The sequence below is a fragment of the Pan paniscus genome, chromosome 15 (assembly GCF_029289425.2).
Source record: "Pan paniscus chromosome 15, NHGRI_mPanPan1-v2.0_pri, whole genome shotgun sequence".
NCBI classification, from domain to species: Eukaryota; Metazoa; Chordata; class Mammalia; order Primates; family Hominidae; genus Pan; species Pan paniscus.
The window spans coordinates 80546818-80568193 of NC_073264.2; the positions used below are offsets into that span (position 1 = coordinate 80546818).

Here is a 21376-nt window from a genome sequence, read left to right on the forward strand (position 1 = left end):
CTTGATATATAAAGCTGTCTCTTCATTAATACTCTAATTATTAGGTTTTGGTCTTTTTTACTATATATTTTAAGATTATATGTATAAAGAATACTGTTTGTTCAATAACTTAATTATAGAAATCATTAAGGATTTCTTTGTCAACAAGAATATTATCAGTTTAACAAATGTTCCAATTTGAAATATATACGAATTACTGAATATGCTTCTTAGGTAAAATTCCTGAGTTGCTTATCACCCAATCATCATGGTCATTCTTTGCCAATTTATTTAAGCACTTACTGTGCCCCTATGTGTTCCAGGCACTGTGATAGGTACCAGGAATTCTTTCATATCCAAACTCTTCTAGTTGTGAAAGAACCCAAATTTGAACTAGCTTGGACTACATGAGTTAGCTATTAAAAGTTGTGTATAAGAAAGACCTGGCCAGGCACAGTGGCTCATGCTTATAATCCCAGCATTTTGGGAGGCCAAGACGGGCGGATCACTTGAACCTAGGAATTTGAGACCAGCCTGGACAACATAGTGAAACCCTATCTCTACTAAAAATACAAAAATTATCCGAGCATAGTGGCGGGTGCCTGTAATCCCAGCTACTCTGGAGACTGAGACAGGAGAATCTCTTGAACCTGGAGGCAGAGGTTGCCGTGAGCCCTGATCACCCCACTACACTCCAGCCTGGGTGACAGAGCAAGACTCTGTCAAAAGAAAAGAAAAGAGAAGAGGGGAGAGGAGAGGAGAGGAAGAGAAGCAGAGGAGAGGAGAGGAGAGGGACAAAGGCACAACTTCACAATATAGATTATAAAAACTAGGTATTTTAAAAATGATAAGATTTTTCTCTCTGTGGCCAAATCTAAATTCAACAGCTTGTCTTTACTCTTTCAGTCAGGATTGATTTTCTCATGACTTTCTCCCCATAAGCAGAAATGTGGCCATGGCAGCTGTGTGTCTCTTATGTCACAGTTTTATCATCAGAGAGGCACTGATGGAGTGTTTCTCTGGTTCCAGGTTTAAAAAAAAAAAAAAAAAAAAGTTCATTGAAGTTCTCTAGCCTAGCTTGGGTTAATTGATTACACCTTAGTCTATCTGCTGTATATAAGAGCAGAATCTTTTACGGACATGACAATTTCAGTTCAAATCACATGATAAGTATGGAGGAAAACAGTAATTTCTTTGTGAAGAGGCTTAATGTTTCAAGATAGAAACAGAGGATGTGCTGCGCCGATAGAATAATGAAAGTCTCCTATAGTTAAAAAACAAACAAACAAACTTGAGGCAGATTCTTCACTTCAAGGTGCTCACCATAAAATGGCAATACTAAACTATTTCTAGAACTCTATATAGAGTGCCTGTTAGTTATTTTGATCCAGTTACAACTCTTTAAGATGATGAGGTAGAAGTGTTGTCGCCTTCTTAATCATGGAGAAACTGAGGCTCAGTGAAGATAAATGATTGTTTTAGAACAGAGGCATGGACTTTAATAGTTGGGATTTGTTCTTTTCGTCCAATTCTGACCTGGGTTCTATGATTAAGAGGTATGTGTCTCATAGAATCAAATCATCACCCTTCAAAAATATTAGCCAGCTTTTCCAGAAAAATTGTGTTGTATGAATTAAAGCCACAAATACACCAAAGTCATCCGTTTACAGCCCCTGGCCTCTTGTAAGTATGAGGATCATTTAAATCAGGCATTTAAAATCAAAGCACTGGAAATAAGCAACTGCTTTTTATCTGTATTGTTTTTCCAGAGAATATTCAATACTTAGCTACCCCTTGATTGTTCTTATTAAAGAAGGTATTTCAAGGCTGTGAAATAAAAGGAGGAAAAGAAGACAAATGTGTAGGTTCCAAACTTCTCCTTTCCTCTAATCACGTCTCATGTCATCAGAAGGAATGCACTTCTGAAAAATAAAATGCTACAGAAAAGGCTGCTGAGTAATTATAAAATGATTACTTTTGTTTTTCCTTTATTCATTTATATTTTGCTTATGGACAAATGTATATATGGTCTTTGCTTTTAGTTAATGCTCTGTGAAATAGAATAACGTGGCTATTCTTAAAGATGTCACGTTACTTTTCTATTGTACATCCCTGTTAGGTTAAATCTGAGATGCACTTATCTATTTATTTTTACTAAAACAATTTGCAATGTGATTTAGAAATGGAGGAGTAACATAAAACAATTTGACTAAAAATGGGTGTGATTTTCTTGTCTGAGACTGCCAAAAATTCACCAAAGAAAAATCATTCAAATGTCTTTGTGGTTAGGTTTCTTTTATAAATTGAAAGTTGTGTTCTATTTCATCATGAGAGATGCTGTGAGCTCTAACTGATGAGCATTTATAAAATATTTCCACATTGAGATGAAATGACAAAAAGGCAAGATGAATTAATGAACATTGTATTTTCTTATTCCTTTATTCCCATTCTACTCCATTGCCTGAATGGCAACGTGAAGATATGTAAGCATAGGTAAGCCAGGTTTCATTGATTAATTCAACAGCATTTATTTCCTGTGCATTCACAGTGTTGAGAGATAAATAAATTAAACAGCCCTGGCTTCCAGGAGCTCGTAGTACAGAAGCATTCTGGATTTCCATTTTGTTTGACAATAAAACTTAATATTTATTTTCTTAAGCCTGAATACTGTGCAATTTCCTAGAACTTATTTTGTTTTGCTATATAAGAAACTAGCATGGTTATGAAAGTTAAGTTGGCTGTGAGTTAATTTCTGACATAGACCTCATTATAAATTTACCCTTCAGAATTCAGAGTTTTCTGAGTGTGGTATAATTAATCAGGAAGGGACTATTATCTGACCTTACTTTATTCACTTCATAAGAGGACAACCTCACGTAAAACCACTGTCATTTAAGTAAGATAAAATGAGTACCTCTATACTGCCAGCTGCATTGTGAAAGGATTGGGTTTTCATCTTGTTTGCTGTTTTTGTTTTGTTTTTAATTTTGGCCACGTATTAGAAAGCCATTGTCCTTCTTTCCATCATCATCCCATCCCTACCCAGATACACAGGTAAAGGTAAATGGTGAGAATATTAGAGATACAGTTTGACATAATGAAAAGAATGTAGATTGTTGAGTTAGACCTGGATTAAAGTCCTAATTCCATCCGATATTTGGTAAAAGATCTTGGCAAGTAGTTTTACCTTATTCTATAGCTTCCCTCATCTTTAAAACCAAGATAGTAACTGTTATGAGCTGAATTATGTCCCCTCTACAAATTCAGATGTTAAAGTCATAACCCTCAGTATCTCAGAATGTGACTGCATTTGAAGATAGGGTTTTCTGAATGTGGTGTAATTCATCGGGAGTGGGCCATTTCTGACCTTGCTTTATTTTTCAGTTTCAGAGGTTATTTTGGTGGGCCCTCATCCAATAAGACTGATGCTCTTATAAGAGAAGGAAATTAGGGCATAGATTGGTACAAAGGGAAAACCATGGGAAGATACAGGGAGAAGACGATTGTCTACAAGCCAATAGAGAAGCTGTAGAAAAAGCCAGCACTGCTAACACTTTGATCTTGAAATTCTAGCCTCCAGAATTGCAAGACAATGAATTTCTGTTGTTAAAGTTACCCAGCCTGTGGTACATTTTACACAGCCCTAGCAAACTAACACAGCAAAAAATATTTCAAATGAAAAATATAGAGTTTTGAAATATTATACTGTATACTATGATATATAATAAATAATATATACACATAGCTGGTATTAGTACTAATATTGCTATTAACATTAGTCTAGAGTTTGTATTGCCAAACAGTACCAAAGAGTTTGTGAAAGAAATAATTGTCCCAAAGCAAAAACAATGAGCTTATGAAAATTCCTTTAAGCAAGAGGGAATTTGAGTGTGTCCGTGGAAGCTTTATTTTTAGGTCAATTTTAGCGTCTACAGCATTGCGTATTCTACCACTAATCATCTTTTTCCTTAGTGGAAGTATCCTGAAATTTGATGAGTAAAAATGACTTTCTTTTATATTTTTGTGATATAACAGCTTCTAAAGTAATGTGTTTCTGAAAATGTCATTACCCCTAAGACTTACTTACAAAGGGTCATGATGTGTTTGTCAAAACTCATCAGTGTGTCCAGAAACTATGTGTGTGTGTATTTTAGTCAAACTTTCTGGGAGTTAAAGTATATATAAGGTAACACAGCAATGGAACCTCTCAATAGTTGGCATCAGATAAGCAAATGGCACAATTATTTGTTTCCTCTTCATTGGTCCTTGAAAAATTCATAATGTTCCCATCAAAAGTTCCAGCCAAGCATATTTGTAAGAACAGGGTTTGTACATAACCTATTATATCATGAAGAATGGCTCTCTTCCATGGTATTCACCACCAGAATTAAGTAGTGGTAGACTTTTTTTTATTCATGGAAAACATTTAGTGAATGGGTAGAATATTATTTGTTTTATATTGTTCTCTCATCAGCTCCTTTGGAGACTTTGGCATCGGGTACAAAAAGGGTCTCACTCTGCACACCAATTTGAGTTCCCATGTTATCAAACAGATTTAATGCTAAACTAAACTGGTGTTTGTTCTGCTTATAAGTCTTTGAGTTGAAGCCTTGTTTCTGGAATATTGGGATATGCTCTGAAATGTTGCCTCTGTAGATCCTAGAAAGTAATGATGTTTTCTGCTTTCATGCGATTTAGTTTTAATTATTCTTCCTTCAACAGAGAGAAATAGATTGCCCCACAGGGAGGGAGACCTCACCTTGCCTGAGCATTGTCTAAGAAATGGCTTTTTCTCATGATGTACTTAACTGTTAGGCAATGTTGTCAGTTTCTCAGCTTACTGAGCAGCAAATCTGCTCATTTCTTTGCCAAGGAAAAAGAATGTTCTTAAAAATAGATGAACTTTCTCTCTTAATGTTCAGTGCATTCAATGTTGCTTTATTTAAGGCTGCTTTATCATCAGTTCTGGTGTTTATTTCAAAAAATTCAAAGTAGACAAAACAGATCATTCACTAAATTCCATCTATTCAATAAATAAATTGCAGAACTGTTTTTAAAATGTGTATCATTTACCCTGTACTCCCTAGTGGCTCCCTCTGTAATGCAGAGGCGTTGTTTGCAGTTTTTCCATCTGTTATTCACCTTTCTCCCCTCCTTTTGGAGCTCTTGATCTCTAGGGATGTTTTTAGGGAGTCGTTATCCCATTAGTCATTGGGACAGCTTTGGAGAAGAGGGCATAGTTAAGAAAGGGAGGATCTCATTCTATTCTCAACTCCACTACTTAGCAACAGATCAAGTTGTTTAATCTCCTTGAGCATCAATTTTCTTTTTTATTAAAATAGTAACCAAAATATTTGCCATTAATATTTCAGTGAGTGTTGAGGGAAGAGGCATCAGATGAGACACTCCAAAAGAAAGCAATTTGAAAATCATTTAATTCTATGGCAATATAAGGCCCAGCTGTTATAAAATAGTGAACATTATTCACTCCTAAAACAGCCAGAGAGATGAGCGGCAGAGGAAAACCATAGAACAAACTAAGTAAAAGAAATTGAGAAAATGTATTCTTTGGGCAATCAGATATTACGAGATCCTTCAGTTAAATTTATGTCTCTATTTGCTAGAAGAGATATTTGTCAGTTCCAAAGCCACAAGCCTTTCCCTTTTGGTTTTATTAGCTACATGGTAATTGATATGAATTTAAAAGATAGTTTTAATTTAATAGCAATAACTACATCTACTGGCAGGATATATTTTATGTCATTGATAGTCCTTTTATTTTCCAAAAGGATTTACCAGTTTATAGTAAAAAAACACGAATGTGGATAAGCTTGTGAAAGAGTAATAAAAAAGAAATAAAGAATAAGAAACCTGAAATGATAGAGGAAGACCAACATACCTTACTGTTATGAGATTTTATACCAAGTCCTGAGGCAATGATCAAAGAGAATTAGAGCAGGAGACTGACATCTTGTTTCTCATCCTAGTTTATCTATCATGTACTTTGCACATAATTGTTATACTTATTTTATTACTTAATTTATTGTTCTACTTGTTATACTTGTCCACAAGTAAATTATCCAGTTCTCCTTAAATTTAACTCTCAGAGGCCGGGTGTGGTGGCTCACGCCTGTAATGCCAGAACTTTGGGAGGCTGAGGTGGGTGGATCACCTGAGGTCAGGAGTTCGAGACCAGCCTGACCAACATGGTGAAACCCCGTCTCTACTAAAAATACAAAATTAGCCAGGTGTGGTGGTGCATGCCTGTAATCCCAGCTACCTGGGAGGCTGAGAGAGGAGAATCACTTGAACCCAGGAGGCGGAGTTTACAGTGAGCCAAGATCATGCCATTGCACTCCAGCCTGGGTGACAAGAGCAAAACTCCATCTCAAAATAAATAAATAAATAAGTAAAATAATAAATTTAACTCTCAGATTTCCCCTGGGAGATGCTTCCAAAACTTATTCCATTTTAACATCAATAGAATTATTTCAGGGAAGGCTAGTTTGATATATATATATATATATATATATATATATATATATATACACATTATATATATGTATTATATATATATTTATAGATCTATAAATATATATATAAAATACATGAGTGAGAAAAAATTATATTCCTCATTCTCTTGAAGAAACGATAGATCACTCATTTAATTAGCTTGCTCTGTAACTATATGTGTGTGTATATATATATATACACACACATACATATATTCACATATATATATATACACACACACATACAACCAATATTGTATTATTGTATTTTAGTACTTTTATTAGGCCATTTTACCTGTAATTATTTGATGGGGTAAATAATAAATGAATTCTAGTCTATTGTATTTTTTAACTAAACCTTTTTTGTTTTTCACACACATGCATGCACACACACATAGACAAATATATATGCTTATGTATATGTATATGTGCATACACAATATATGTATATGTATATGTACATACACAATATATGTATATGTATATGTACATACACATATGTATGTATATATTATTTGTATATCTAAAGTGAATCTTAAGACAAGAATTCTATTTCTGTTAATAGTCTCCCGGAAAAAGTAATATGCTATTTGGCTATAAGACTGGAAATAGAACCCATGCCATAAAGGCAGGACCAGGGGGTTTCTAAGTCAAAACAACAACAACAATAAAATAATTAACCTAAGTGATCCTAAATAAAGAAAAACTAAATTGCCATCAACAATTATATTCTAATACAATAAGCAATAAAATGCACCCAAAATTTAAGAACCTTGGAGAAATATGTGGATGAGAAAAAATTATATTCCTCATTCTCTTGAAGAAACTATAGGTCACCCACTTTATTAGCTTGTTCCGTAACTTTCACCCAGGACTCCTTTGTGATCGCATGGAAGACTGTTTGATCCTTTTCTTCTGCTGGATCACCATCCCAAGCACACACTCACAGAACACATACCAAAACACTCTGTCAATATCACCATCAGCTCCATCACAGTAAGTAGTTAGCCAATTATGAAAACAATAAGCCAGGCCCATTATTTGCAGGTTGTGAGTTAAAAAAAAAAAAAGAGTCATCCTTGTTGACTATTTGAAGATGAGATGTATCCTCTTAATCTTTGTTAGTGGTGACTGTGTAGAGAGTTCATTCCTGGAATACTGTGTTGGTTAAAACTCAGCAAAGCAACCTCAGCTGCTTGCAAACTTGCAAATCCTCAAGTGTTAAATGGCCAAAATGCTACTATAGCAATTTTTTCTTCAGTTGAATTGGTCAGTTTTTGCCAACAAGGATGAAATTTACATGATTCTGAATATAAACATAAGTAGTATGATCTTGCATCAGCATACTGAACACGGTGAGAAACCAGCAATCAGAAGTACGAGGCTCAGGGGAGAAAGCACGTAATGTGGTATAGCATGCCTCAGAAATGAAAATCTTTGATGAATTAAGAGGAGGTTCTTATAGTTCCCAGGATTTTCCCAAGAAGTTGATTTGTAATCCACATTTTAAAATAACACAATTAACTTTTTTATTTGAATATATGAAACAAAATAATTCTATGTTTCCTGTAGGACTCTAGGCATTTTATATTAAAATTAACACGAAGTATGTATTTACCTTTAAAAACCACGCAAGATGGCAAAGCATGAAATGTAAAGAGAAAAAACAATAACAACATCAGAGTAGAAAGTTATAATTGTTAATTACCTTCCTCTAATGTCCCACAGCATTGGACTATGGGAGCATTCAGGGCCTTTATTCACTCTTACCAGCAAATACTTTACCAAGAATAGATATTTTCATATTTTTTTCTTCATAGCAAAGTAATCATATGCCAGGTACTTTGTATCTTTTATGCTTTCTTCACCTGTAAAGTTAGAATCATCTAACATAGTGACATCGTAAATTCAGAGTAACAAAAGCAATACAAATAATTTTAAATCAAATTTTTAGTCTATCCTATCAAATATTGTCATAGTGAAGTTTTGTTTTTTGTTTATTTAAAGATTAAAGCCACTGTGACTTTCTAACCATATATAAGAAATTATATATTTATGTATTAAAATATTCTTCTCCTTTGTATTGGAGCACTGAGAATTACTGTTAGGATTGTGGATGAAAACTACAAGTAAAATGCTTAAAGTTGTTGATATGGTGAGATGGCCAGACAAGCTTTTGAAAACATGCCAAATTTGGGGGCTGTGACTTTGTTTTCATTCTGCTTTAGTCTGATAAAAAGATGTGAAAAGAACTAAGTACAGACAACTGTTTGCCCCATTGGTGTAGTTTATTGATACAGTTTATTGTGTAATTACATTGGTATGTGGTGAAAAAAGGCTTTCAGAGGTAGAAGGCTCAGGCTGGAGACTTGAAAGTGGTACCATTTAAATCAGATAATTGAGTCTCTGTTTCCAAATCTGTAAAACAGTGTTAAGATATAAAATATCCCATACAATTGTTGCAAAGATTCAGCAAATGAATTTGAAAATATTTTGCAAACTGTAAAGCAGCATGTATATGCTGCTATCAATTTTTTGACTTGTTATTTTTGTAGTGACAAAATTATTTCCTGATAGAGTATGAATTTATCTCTGTAGCAGAATCCACTATATATTTAGGATAGAAAAGTAAAAGATTTTTATAAATTGCCATGAAATGTCACAGGCTGATTTGCATTTTTTGGTGATTCTATACATTAATCACTGAGTAACCTTCAGTTTTCCAAATAAAGAATAAACAGAGTGGTGATGACATTTGTAACCATCTACAGAGGAATTATTTAAATTCTTCACAGATGGAGCAATATCAAGGGTAAATCATTATAGCCACATTTCTAATTTTAAGAAGCTTTGAGGGTGTTTGTGGATGGTAGGAAGTAAACATTGTTTTGCGTATAGAATTAATCATAGACTTTGCATACCACAATTCCAAATCCTCCAGATGAATGTAGAGGGCTTTCGAGACACCATCCCCTAAGGATCGAGAAATTCATAAAAGGAAAATAATGTTATGCTACATGTAATATACAAATTGAGCAAATTGGAGCAACTAGAATAGTGACCTTTCAAAGAAGACAAATTAGATTCTGTACGCCTCAGAATTTAATGAGTCTTAGTGCTTTAGGAAGGATGACATATGACACATAGTCTTAATTCTAGTCTCACAAGAGTTAACTTTATTATTTCTCAACAAGATGAATAACTCACTTCTTCTTTGGTCAACATAATTCTACCTAATATTCTCTGTAAACTAGCTCTGGAAATACATGCGGACCAGTGCTTGAGATTTTTAGTAAATGTAAAAGGTATCTGAATGGTTGTATAATGCTGCTTTAAAAGAGTTTTAAGGGTTGGAACATGGTCACTGAGAAATACACAAGAAAATCTGTTACCAAATGTGCTCTGAATTTTGAGATGAGTAACCCATGGAAGTATTCACTATGGGTAACACCACTTGCCTAAAACCACAGAGGCAACAAATGGCATAGCCTTTCTGGTCACCAAATCTAAATGATTTTCTCCAACTGAAATTAAAAATGTGTTTCTTGAAATGTACTTTTTATAATTTCTGAATTACAAATATTTTCTTTATTTTTATTCCCATTTGCTTTGTAAGTAGTTCTAAATTAATATATTCTTAGTAACTCCTGAGTTCATATGGATAATAGTAAAAACACAAGTAAAGAGTAAACATACTGATAAACCCACTAATCATAATTGACAACTACCATTTGTCATGTTCAAATCTCATTATCCTGTGATGTTTTTTCTGTTTCTTGTATCTTCTTCCTAAGATTTAGTTTGAAAAAGGAAAAGAAAATGCATTTAATGCCAGATAAATACCACCACTAGGGAACAAAAAAAAGGTCCATTTTTAAAGGACTCCTGGAGGCCAGGTACGGTGGCTCACGCCTGTAATCTCAGCACTTTGGGTGGCCAAGGCAGTCAGATCACAAGGTCAGGAGATTGAGACCATTCTGGCTAACATGGTGAAACTCCGTCTCTACTAAAAATACAAAAAATTAGCCGGGCGTGGTGGCACGTGCCTGTAGTCCCAGCTACTTGGGAAGCTAAGGCAGGAGAATTGCTTGAACCCAGGAGGCAAAGGGTGCAGTGAGCCGAGGTTGCGCCACTGCACTCCAGCCTGGGCAACAGAGAGAGACTCCATCTCAGAAAGAAAAAAAAAAAAAAAAAACTCCTAGAAATCATTTTTGTTACCATGTTTATAGCAACACAATAGTGAAATAGGCAAATGCATTTAGTCACATAACTTGGTTTTCTTGGGCCACTACTTTCTTTCCTGTGGGAGTGGGAGAGGGTACAAGCAGGAGAGACATGATGCCTTTGGACTGCTCTGTTACCTTCAGTTTTGTAAGGCTCCTGGCTCCACTGACTAGATTATGCTGATAGATAAGAGATAGGGGACTAGTTTTCTACCTTGTGCCTGTCCTGGCCAAGATGCAAAATTAAGCCTACTGTTGAGGAAGACCAGAAAGTTGTTTATTGCAATGTACCCAGGCTCCCAGACTTAGGATGTTATTTACCCTCCACCGTTATGCAGCGGGAACTTAAGATGTTAAGAACGACTGTTACCAACATCTGCTTTGTTATGCATTCATTCTGCCTGCATCTTTAATTTGGGGTGATAGCTGCCTTCAGAAGCTTTGGGAGCCGTTCCTCTCAGTAACCAAATACTGTCCCATGGGGGGACATTTCCTCTCTGCAGCTGTTCTGTGTAGGGTCTCAACAGTGTGCTACAGCTGGCTGTATGCAATATAGTGCCTTGATGTCTCCCTCTCTCCTTGCTTTTGCAGCTGGCGCTACGTACATCTTTGGGAAAAGCGGTGGGCTTATCCTCTACACCTGGCCAGCCAATGACAGGCCCAGCACGCGGTCTGACCGCCTTGCCGTGGGCTTCAGCACCACTGTGAAGGATGGCATCTTGGTCCGCATCGACAGTGCTCCAGGACTTGGTGACTTCCTCCAGCTTCACATAGTGAGTACCGGGCCTTGGCCTGGATTTTCTTATGTTACTGGTGGTCTGAGTTAGTGATTCAGGTAGACGCAGCAGAACATTCTAGATCAATATGGCAAAGGTGCACGTGCTTATAAAAATTGTTTTCAGATGTGAACCATCATATTTACAGGGTTCCTGGGGGGAAAAAACTTAAAAACTCTTCCTTCTTCCCCATGTATATAGGGAGGAAAAATAAATTCATTCTTTGCAGGCTCCCTTCCCAACTGTGTGGCTTGGCCTGTGGCAGAACATTTAGCAGACTTCTAGGGTATATTTAAGAGATTTACCTGGTGTGGATCTTACCTGATGCAAGCAGCAAAGCCAAGTGGAATGTTAACAATCTCCTAGGCTGGGATTTGGCAAACCTTCTGTAAAGAGATGTATAGTAAATATTTTGGACTTTGCAGGTCAGGTAGTCTCTCTCAGAGCTACTCAGTTCTGCCTTTGTAATGTGAAAGCAGCCACAGACAATACATTTTTTTGAAATGCATGAGACTGTATTCCAATAAAAATGCATCTATAAAAACAAGCTGCAGGCCATAATTTAGTGACCCCTGTCCTAGGCTTCAAGCATCACTGTAAGAGATGTAATAAATGTGTGATAAAAACTGAGACCAGAGTGCCAGAGTGGGCAGGGCAAAAGGGAAACAGAACAGTGATCAAGAGTTGAGTAATTCATGTGTATTGCATACTCAACATTTTGCTTTTGGTCTTGTACATATGCGCTTAATAGCACTGCACCCTTAATCCCTGTAGATCATAAGAACACAGCAAAGGCTAAGAAATTAAAAATGATTTAGAAGAAAAAATTCTTTTGTTATAAGGATGGAAAATATTTTTACAGCAACAATTAACCCATTTTGTCACCTGTGCAGTCTGCAGTTAAGAAAGTAGGCTAAAGAAAGATATGATTCTCATCCATAAGTACCCAAAGTGCAGTCTCCAAGAGCAAAGAGAGGAATTGTTCTCATTAGTTAGCAATGACAAGGCTAGAAAGAATGGATTTAATTTGGAGCAATAAGAATTTAGTTTAAATAGCAGGAGGAAAAGGCAGTTAAGAAAAAAGATCAACTGGGGATTACTACCAACCTCCAAAAAGGAGGAAAAGGAACATTGATTAGGAATCTCTGAATCAGAGTTTTGCTAATGTGCAGGTGTATAGAGAGAAGCAGAGGATACAATTTCATTGCTGGTCTCTGGAGTTGGAGATGGCTGGCCGGAATCATGCATGACAAGCCCAGCTCCCACAGCAGTGCGCATGTCTGACACTTGCTCTTCCAGCATGCCTTGGAAATGAGAGCAGCTTAAAGTCCTAGGCTTGAGCTGGAAGTCGGTCTAGCCCCAGTATAAGCCAGATCAGGGCAAGACTCTGCTTAGGAGCTTAAGGAAGAACTGGTTAGAGATGATCACCTTCAAAATGTGGTGGAGGAGTCTTGAATAGAGTTGTGAACTTTTCAATTTTTTCTCAGATGCTTCAGGAACCATATGGTGCTATGAGCCTGAGCTAACACATTTTAAAAAGCTATGCCAAGGAGCAAAAAGAAAGGCAGCCATACTTACTACACTTTATCTTTATTTGGCCTCTAAGAACCACCATAATTTACAAAACTCTGTGAGATTTATGCTACATATAACGTAATGACTATTTCATGGTGGCTATAACTAGGCTATTATTACCAGCTCACTTGCATTTCCACAGTGATTTATCTTCTTTTTTTGTTCATTGTGACTGCCTAAGAAAAATATGATTTGGCACAGACATGAGCATCTTTTTGAGTCAAATAGTGTACTATTGTTTTATCCATTCCTGCTCATTCATGTTTTGTAGAACATCTCCACTTTTAAGAGGGAGGTTTTCCTATTTTCTGATGGTTTACTTGAAATTAGCAGTGTTTTAATAAAATTGTCATGCAGATTGTGGTAACTTCTAGGGGGAACCAGAACATTCCAGTATATTATAATATGCCATTATAAAGTTCTGTCATTTCTTTGGGGTCTTTGAAAAGTGAATGCTCTAAACATACTTTGAGATTCAAGTAACATCCATTGTGTGCATTTATTAGTGTGTGTATTCTGTATAAGCATACCCATTAGATTTGACATAGTATAATATTATTTTCTTTGTATGAGCAAAATTACCAGACATTTTATATCAAAATATAAAGAGCCCCCTGGGATACTGTAGGCACTTGGGTGATACAGCCAATTGCTTAAACGTTCTGTGAAAGCCCAGTAGATTTTCCTTCAAATCTTAGATTAGGAAATGATGTCACCTGACCTTTTCAGAAAAAAGGAAAAAAGGATCCTATGCTGTGGGGAATCTGTGTGATTCTAGAGTGACCCTGACATGTTCATGGCCCTCTCGAGCACCAGGCCCCTTCATAGGTCTAGTCATTTGAAGCCATATTTTATTTCCTTGCAGATTATCTCTTTGTCTACTCTGAAGAAGGCAGGTTTCTTATCATACTTGAAAGTAAAGAAATCTAAGTAGAAGACTAAATGGCTTAATTATGAAACCAGCTTTTTGTTTTGGACATTTAAGTAGATACTTCAGGGAAACAAAGCCATAAATACTTATTAAGATACTTTTATAACTTTTTCAATCTATAAAAGGTGGTTCTGTTTGTTGAATGGTTTGTTTTCTTGTACTAAATAAAATTACTGAAGAGAGAAAGAGCTTTGGGGCCATTAATGAAAGTGGAAGGGATTGAGCATAAGGCAGAAGATGCTATTTCACCTTACAGTTTGCCTTGAAGAGAAACCTCCTGGGAAAAAGAAAAAGTGATAGAAGACACAAGGGGGAGATGAAAGCAGGTGGTTTACTCCGTTTTTTTTACTGCTATAACAGAATACTTGAGATTTGGTAATTTATAAGGAACATAAATTAATTTCTCACAGTTCTGGAGGCTGGGAAGTCTAAGATCAAGGTACTGGCAGGTCTGGTGTCTTGGGAGGGCCCAGTCTTCACCTCTAAGGCGAGCACTGCATCCTCAGAAGGGGAGGAACCCCATGTTTTCACATGGCAGAAGAGCAGAAAGAGTGAACCCACTCTTGCAAGCCCTTTTTAGGATAGCATGAGGCAGAGCCCTCATGACCTAAGCGCTTCCCAAAGGTCATACCTCCCAGCACTGTGGCATCGGTGATCAAGTTTCCAGCACACGGAATTTTGGGAGACACATTCAGAGCATAGCAGCAGAATATATTCCAGGGATAAGGGAAGAGGACAGGGCTCTGCCTACCGATGTGCTTCAACAAGGGATTACATGGGGGCAAAGCTTCATTCTTTGAATATGAGTGTTCGTTATAAAATAACAACAACAATAAAAACCTAAAGTACTTTGGTGCTACTTGTGAGTGGTGGTCAGGCTAGTAAAGTTGGTCAAAAACAAAGTACAAACTCCAAAATTAGCCAGCGGTGTGTATATGTGTGTGTGTGAGAGAGAGAGAGAAAGAGAGAGAGAGAGTGTGTGTGTGTGTGTGTGTGAGAGAGAGAGAGAGAGAGAGAGAGAGAGAGAGAGAGAGAGAGTGTGTGTGTGTGTGTGTGTGTGAGAGAGAGAGAGAGAGAGAGAAAGAGAGAGAGAGAGAGTGTGTGTGTGTGTGTGTGTGTGTTGGGGAGAAGGAGAAGAGACAAAGAAAGTTTGTATTTTTTTAACTTTCAAAGAAGACAATTCCTAGAAATTCCTGAAGTGTTTTGAGCAACATCAACATTGTCGTTGGAATATTTCCTTTTTACCCCCAAGTGGACTTATTTGAAGGAAGAGAAAATGCTCTTCCAAAACACTAGAGAGCCTGACCCTAGGGTAAGCACCCACTCTAGAATAGCCCCAGGGCAGGAGTGGCAAATAGGCTTCATCTTGCCTGAAAATTCTCAGTGCCTCACTCTCTCTCTTCAAGCTTTACACCAGGAAGATTTATGAGAACAGTGGGCAAATCCACAGGTAGGAGATCTAGCTTCCATTAGTCATGTCTGCCACATGTGCAGATGTGAGGTTTTGTGAATGTGCACTACACATTCATCACATCTGCTTTAAGCTCCACAGTATTCCTCCACACGTGCTCCAATTTTCCCATTTCTTTTCCTTTGTTATCCTGAAATCCCTATGTATTAAAATTTCTTTGGAAAAGCAGTATCTTAAGCTCATGTTGCACTGCAAGTCCTGGAATGATTTATTAATTCATCTGAAGTAGTCAATCTTATTGTCATCCTTCTCATACCAGCCTAAAGTCAGCTCCTGTGACAGAATTTAAGTTTTGATAGGAGAGTTGGACAGAAAGGAAGAAAAGTGGCCATGGCTAGTTTGGGGATGTGCAATGTTGTGTGGGATGGTAGAAATGAGTGGGAAAACTTGGGCAAAATGAAGGCATTTGTGTCCTAGATTGAGTAATTGGGGCAAATGAAGAAAGGGTCACCAAGACAGTTGAGTGCTATGAGCACTTTTCTTCTTTTATGTATGTATTTTAAGTTCAGGGGTACAAGTGCAGGTTTGTAGGCTTGTTACATAGGTAAACTCGTGTCATGGGGGTTTGTTGTACAGATTTCATCGCCCAGGTATTAAGCTTAGTATCCATTAGTTATTTTTCTTGATCCTCTCCCTCCTCCCACCCTCCACCCTCCCAAAGGCCCCAGTGTGTGTTGTTCTCCTCTATGTGTCCATGTGTTCTCATCATTTAGCTTCCACTTATAAGGGAGAACATGCAGTATTTGGTTTTCTGTTCCTGTGTTACTTTGCTAAAGATGATGGCCTCCAGCTCCATCCATGTCCCTGCAAAGAACATGATTTCATTCTTTTTTATGGCTGAAGAGCACATTTTTTCTATTTCATGATTTGCTCAGATTGTCTTTCATTCTGGCCAAGGGAGCAGAGGCTCTTATTTCTCTTGCTATTTTCTTTTAAACCTAAAGTCTTCCCACTCATCTGGGCCTTATAAAAGTTAAATAGGTTTTGACAAAAAGTGTTGAACAACACAGGCATTTGGTCATTTTAAAAAATCAGAGAGGGCCAGGAGATAAAAATGATTTAGAAATTGCTTGCTTCAAATTAACTAACATTTCTTTGTTTTTGGTTCACATTCCATGATGCAATATTTTCTGAATGAATTATAAACTGTTATATTAATAAAATTTTGAATTAAGCATGTTTGAAAAAAGGCAAAGAGATCTTTGTTGAAGTATATGTGCATGAAATGAGATTCTGTAGAGCGAGGGTGTCTTAGGGTAGAGGAATTTTTAAAAATCTATTTCAAATGTTAGTTTCCTTCCATTGAAATCGATTGTTGAGGAATTAAAGCTCAATTTTGGAGAAAAGCTGCTATCGCTTGCGAGTGACATCTGCCTATTGACCCCACATCTAGGCTTTAAGGAGCGGTGTCATGTTACACTCACCTTCATTTATACAACAGGGAAAAAAAACTGAATAGGACTAGAGAAGAGATTAGCATGAAGTGCTTGTTATTACTATCATGAAACTCTTGTCAACCTCTTTCACCATCTGCAAAATAGAAGGTCGGGGAGAACTGGGCAATAATTAGCTTCCCTTTATGTAGTTAATGCTGAGTGTAAAAAAGACATCCTATTAATTTCTTTCTCCCTGTATGTAATTTACAGTAAATCCTCTTGGATTCATTTTTTAATTATGAGCCTTTCAGGAACAGTGAAAATTTATGTGTTAAGATATCTGTTTTGTTTGACAAGAATCTATAACCTTCCCCAACTATTTCCTTCCTGACTTAAAATGTAGATTGTTACATACACGAGGATGAGGGGCAGACAAAGAACTGCTGTCCAGACTGACCCCCATTTCACGGTGGCAAAGTGTTCTCCTTCCAAAAACTGGAACTTTGAAAACAGATTGATAATATTCTATCAGTGTCATATTTGGGGAAATTGGATATTTATTAAGTTTCACTTGTATATTATTGTTTTTACATAATTTATAGCACCCAACGAGAGTCCTGTGGAATAAACGGAAGTAAAGCTGAATGATGATGAATGGTCTGTTCCTCCCATCTATTGCATTTATAAATTGCCAGCCTGGATGCTTCATTTGGGCTGTCTCTATGTGGGATATTTACAGTGAACCATCAGCATCTGCTGGGATAGTCCTTAGTAAGGTTAGGTGGCTGTTAGCTTAGATTCATCTCTGGGTTTCGCCAGTGACAGAATTGGATTTGAGTCAAGAACTGTATTTGGGGAACTTTCCAGTGGAGTATGGAAGAATGGTGGTGTTTTTGAGACTGGTAACGCAAATAAAAAAGGAACGAACAAGAAAACAACAGAGGTATCCAACAGATGCAATTTCGTTTCCCATGGAGTGCTGTGCACTGCAGGTTGACTCCGTATTTCCTTCCATCGCTATTTGCTCTTAGTGAAAAAGACCTCTTTGGGTTTTCTGAGCTTAGGAGTTTTTCTAGATCATTAGCCACTTATACGGAGAGGACCTGCTGGGCATTGTCTCTCCAGCTTTCAGCTTAGCCATTCTATCCCAGCAGAGTCGGAGAAGAAGGTGGGAGAAGGGAGTAGAAGTGATGATTGGATGAAGTGACTGCTTATGTAACCTGGACCAGAGGCAGCTCTCTGCAGGGGAGCTGGTGTGTGTTTTCTCAGATCTCTATTATTCCCATGATATTTCTATCTAAATCTGTTTGCTTTGATTCCACACATGGTTTTGAGAGGCAGCAAGCCATAGTAGAAAGATGTGCTTAATTTGAAACCAAAAAAAAGTTGGATTTGAGTTCCATTTTTCAATCCATTTCTGTCAGTGAGCTATGTGACTTTCAGCAAGTCATTCTACTACTTGGAGCTTCAGCTTCCTCTTCTTATAAATGGGCATAAAATATTATGTTGCAGGGTTTTCTCAAAGATCAAGTGAAATAAAATATTTAGAAGCTGTTCATTATCAGCAAAACACTGCACTAAGGGAGAATGGTGGTTTTCCTAATAAAATGGGTGCTGTAGAGGTGATGACTGCATTAGAGAAACATATATAGAAGGAAAGTTTTAGTTTAATTGTTTGTATAAGTCTGCTTGGACTTTTTAGGCGAAATTTTTTAATTTCTGTTTCATCTGATCAAATGTCAATTTTATGAATTAACCAGATTCACAATGAAGACTTTTGGAGCATCTCTTTAGCATAAAGTGAAGAAGCAGTTACCTCTGAGGGAATTTAGGTCATGACCTTGGTTAGGTCAATAGGATAAGTGACCCTATAGCCTCCTTGGTGTCTCATTATATAGCGTTGTGTGTCTATCCCTGTTACAAGATGATAATGCATTGCGCTTCTATTCTCTTTAGTATAAGCTTCCAAAGGGCTCTAGACTCAGCAGTGAAATTGTCGCCTGCCTTGCCCTGAAGTTTATTCTTTAATTTTATCGACCATGGGAAATGGGAATATGCCACTTTGCATGAAAACAGGGAAAGAAGAGAAGAAGGAAGAGAGGGAAAGAGGAGGAGGAAGGAGGAGGAGAATAAGGAAAATAAAAGAGCAAGAAGAAGATGACAATAGCCATGACCATCACCACCACCAATAGAAGTAGTAGCAGTAGGAAAGCAAAACCTTTCTAGATAGGCCTAGTATCAAAATGGTTTTAGACTCTCCTTGGGTACCAGATAAAGTCACAAAGGGCTTGGTCATATACTCGGGGATAGAACCCCCACAAAATGTTGCTAGAACCAGAGTCCTAATGGAGGTACAGCCAGACTGTGGGGAGCTAAGTAGGTCTTGCCACCAAGTACACTGGAAACCTAAAACCAGAAATACAAACAGAAATACTTCATAGATTTGGATTCCCCAAAATATGAAGGAAAAGGGAATTATAAATTTACTATGCAAATGAAATGTACAATAATGCAATCATAAAAATCAAGTTGACAAAGTGTGTGGAAAATAGGTTATGGCTGATAGGAAATTATGAGAAGGAAAGGCCAAATGGCTATATCTTTCTCATTTATGGTTCATACAAGAGCCCTTAGACTGTTAGTTAATGACAGTTATGTTTCAGAATCCTCAATGCATACAAATAAGAATTTTGAAAAACTAAGATGAAGAGAATTTAGCTCCTGAGCATCATTCATTTTATATATATATAAATTGAGTTTTTATTATGTGTCAGGAAAAGTGCTGTGTGTTGAGGGTACTGTGACCAACCTTGGCTTGCATAGCATAAACAGGCTTGAGAGGCCACAACAATTACAAAAACAAGAAATTAGGTTTTCTACTCATTATGAGGTGATGTATATACAACTCTTGCACAACTCCTGGCATATAGTAAGCTTTCAATCATGGATAGATTTTGATATTATTGGTACTCAAAGATTTTTCTTCAACTAACTCATTTTAACTCAAAAACTTGTTATATTTTATTTTCCTAAGCAATGAATAAACTTTAATCAGGCCTCTGAAATTTGAAATGAAGCAGTATAAAATTCTAAGGAGCTGGGATGTTACTGATTTAAAGACAGCTGGGTGGCACATATACTGGGTTATTGCAGTTATCAAGCTAGCTGAATAAGTTCTGAATAGCAGAAGCTTTTTAGATATATGAATCTAAAATGCAACAAGCAAGGCAAACTCTAAGTGCCATCACGTGAGTGCTGGGGCTCACAGGACTTAATGGCAAGCTTCCCTTAACACCATCAGTTGGATGAATTATCTCATTGACCCACCGCTTACACTGCTACTTGTCATTACTCCTGGGGTATTGTTCAGTGCAACAGGGCAAGAAATAACTCATCGACTCCCTGAAGCTATAGATGATGGATTTTAGATCCCTAGCTGTATTCAGAAGGCATAGGAGCTCAGTGTATTGATGGGGGAATTCATTAGCCACCCACTCCACAGAATCAGTTTCTTAGATCCTGGTGCTGTCACTGCTGCTGTTGCAACTTGTTAGTGTTTCAGGGACAGACGTCAGAGGGAACTGTATAACTACATTAGCCTCACAGATAGTACCGACAGCCAGACCTGTCATTTCCTGGCCTGCGATGACACCTCTGGAGCCTAGAATCACTTAAAGATATTTAGATAGGCCCTGTTGATCCGACCAAGCTAACCTTCATCCTGAAATCAATTCATACTCAGGATGACAGGAAATGAGTTGTCATTAAGGCTCATATTCTATTTTTGAGTCCTTAGTTAACCTCTTATAATTCAGTTTATTTTTCCTCCTCCATTTCTGTAAAATGGCAGGTAATTTAATGACATAGGTTATTACTTCCTACATTTACTCGGGAGCATGTGTTTCAGAGACCATCTTACATTGATACCATTACTATCACTTTCCGCTAATATTGATTGACAAAATACCAGGTACCAGACACTGTGCAAGAACTTTGTTTACACGGTCTTATAATGAGCTCATGACCACTCAGTGAGGTAGTCACTATTAATATCCTCATTTTATAATTGGGGCAACTAAAGTTTGAAGAAGCTAAAGCATTTTCCCAAGATAGCACTACTAATAAACAACTGAATGGGCTTTCAAATGCAATTCTGACCCTTAATTACTATTACACCCCTAATGAAAGTTTTAGAGTAGAAAGCATAGTGGTAATAATTTTAACTCAATTCATACTTATGAAACAGCAATTTACTTGGGATTGTTAGAGATGTGAAGAAAGTTAATATCTAGCCGGGGGGTAGAGGGGAATGAAAATCATATGTATGAATCTTTTTAAAAACAGAATCAGCTATATACCAAAGAAGGTAAAAATACTGCTGGTTGCTGAGATTTTTTTTTTAATGTACATAGATGGGATGGGACAGATTTTGACTAGTGGAATCTGAAGAAAGGGGATACCTGATGACAATACCAGCATGAGTGTCGTATCAAAGGAAATACAGGATGTGTTCTCAAATTCACGAATTCAATT

General features: G+C 37.0%; 1 protein-coding gene across 37 annotated transcripts in view; it reads left to right on the top strand.

Annotated features, from left to right (window-relative positions):
* Nucleotides 1–21376, top strand: part of NRXN3 (neurexin 3) — a 1742415-nt gene that overhangs the window by 1333612 nt on the left and 387427 nt on the right. For all 37 annotated transcript variants that reach the window (XR_008620931.2, XR_008620932.2, XR_008620933.2 and 34 more), the window contains one exon: nucleotides 11306–11487. Coding sequence is in view for 34 of the 37 variants with exons in the window: in XM_055097889.2 (XP_054953864.1) it covers nucleotides 11306–11487 (182 nt within the window). In the remaining 3 variants the exon portion in view is untranslated. The remainder of the gene's footprint in view (nucleotides 1–11305; nucleotides 11488–21376) is intronic.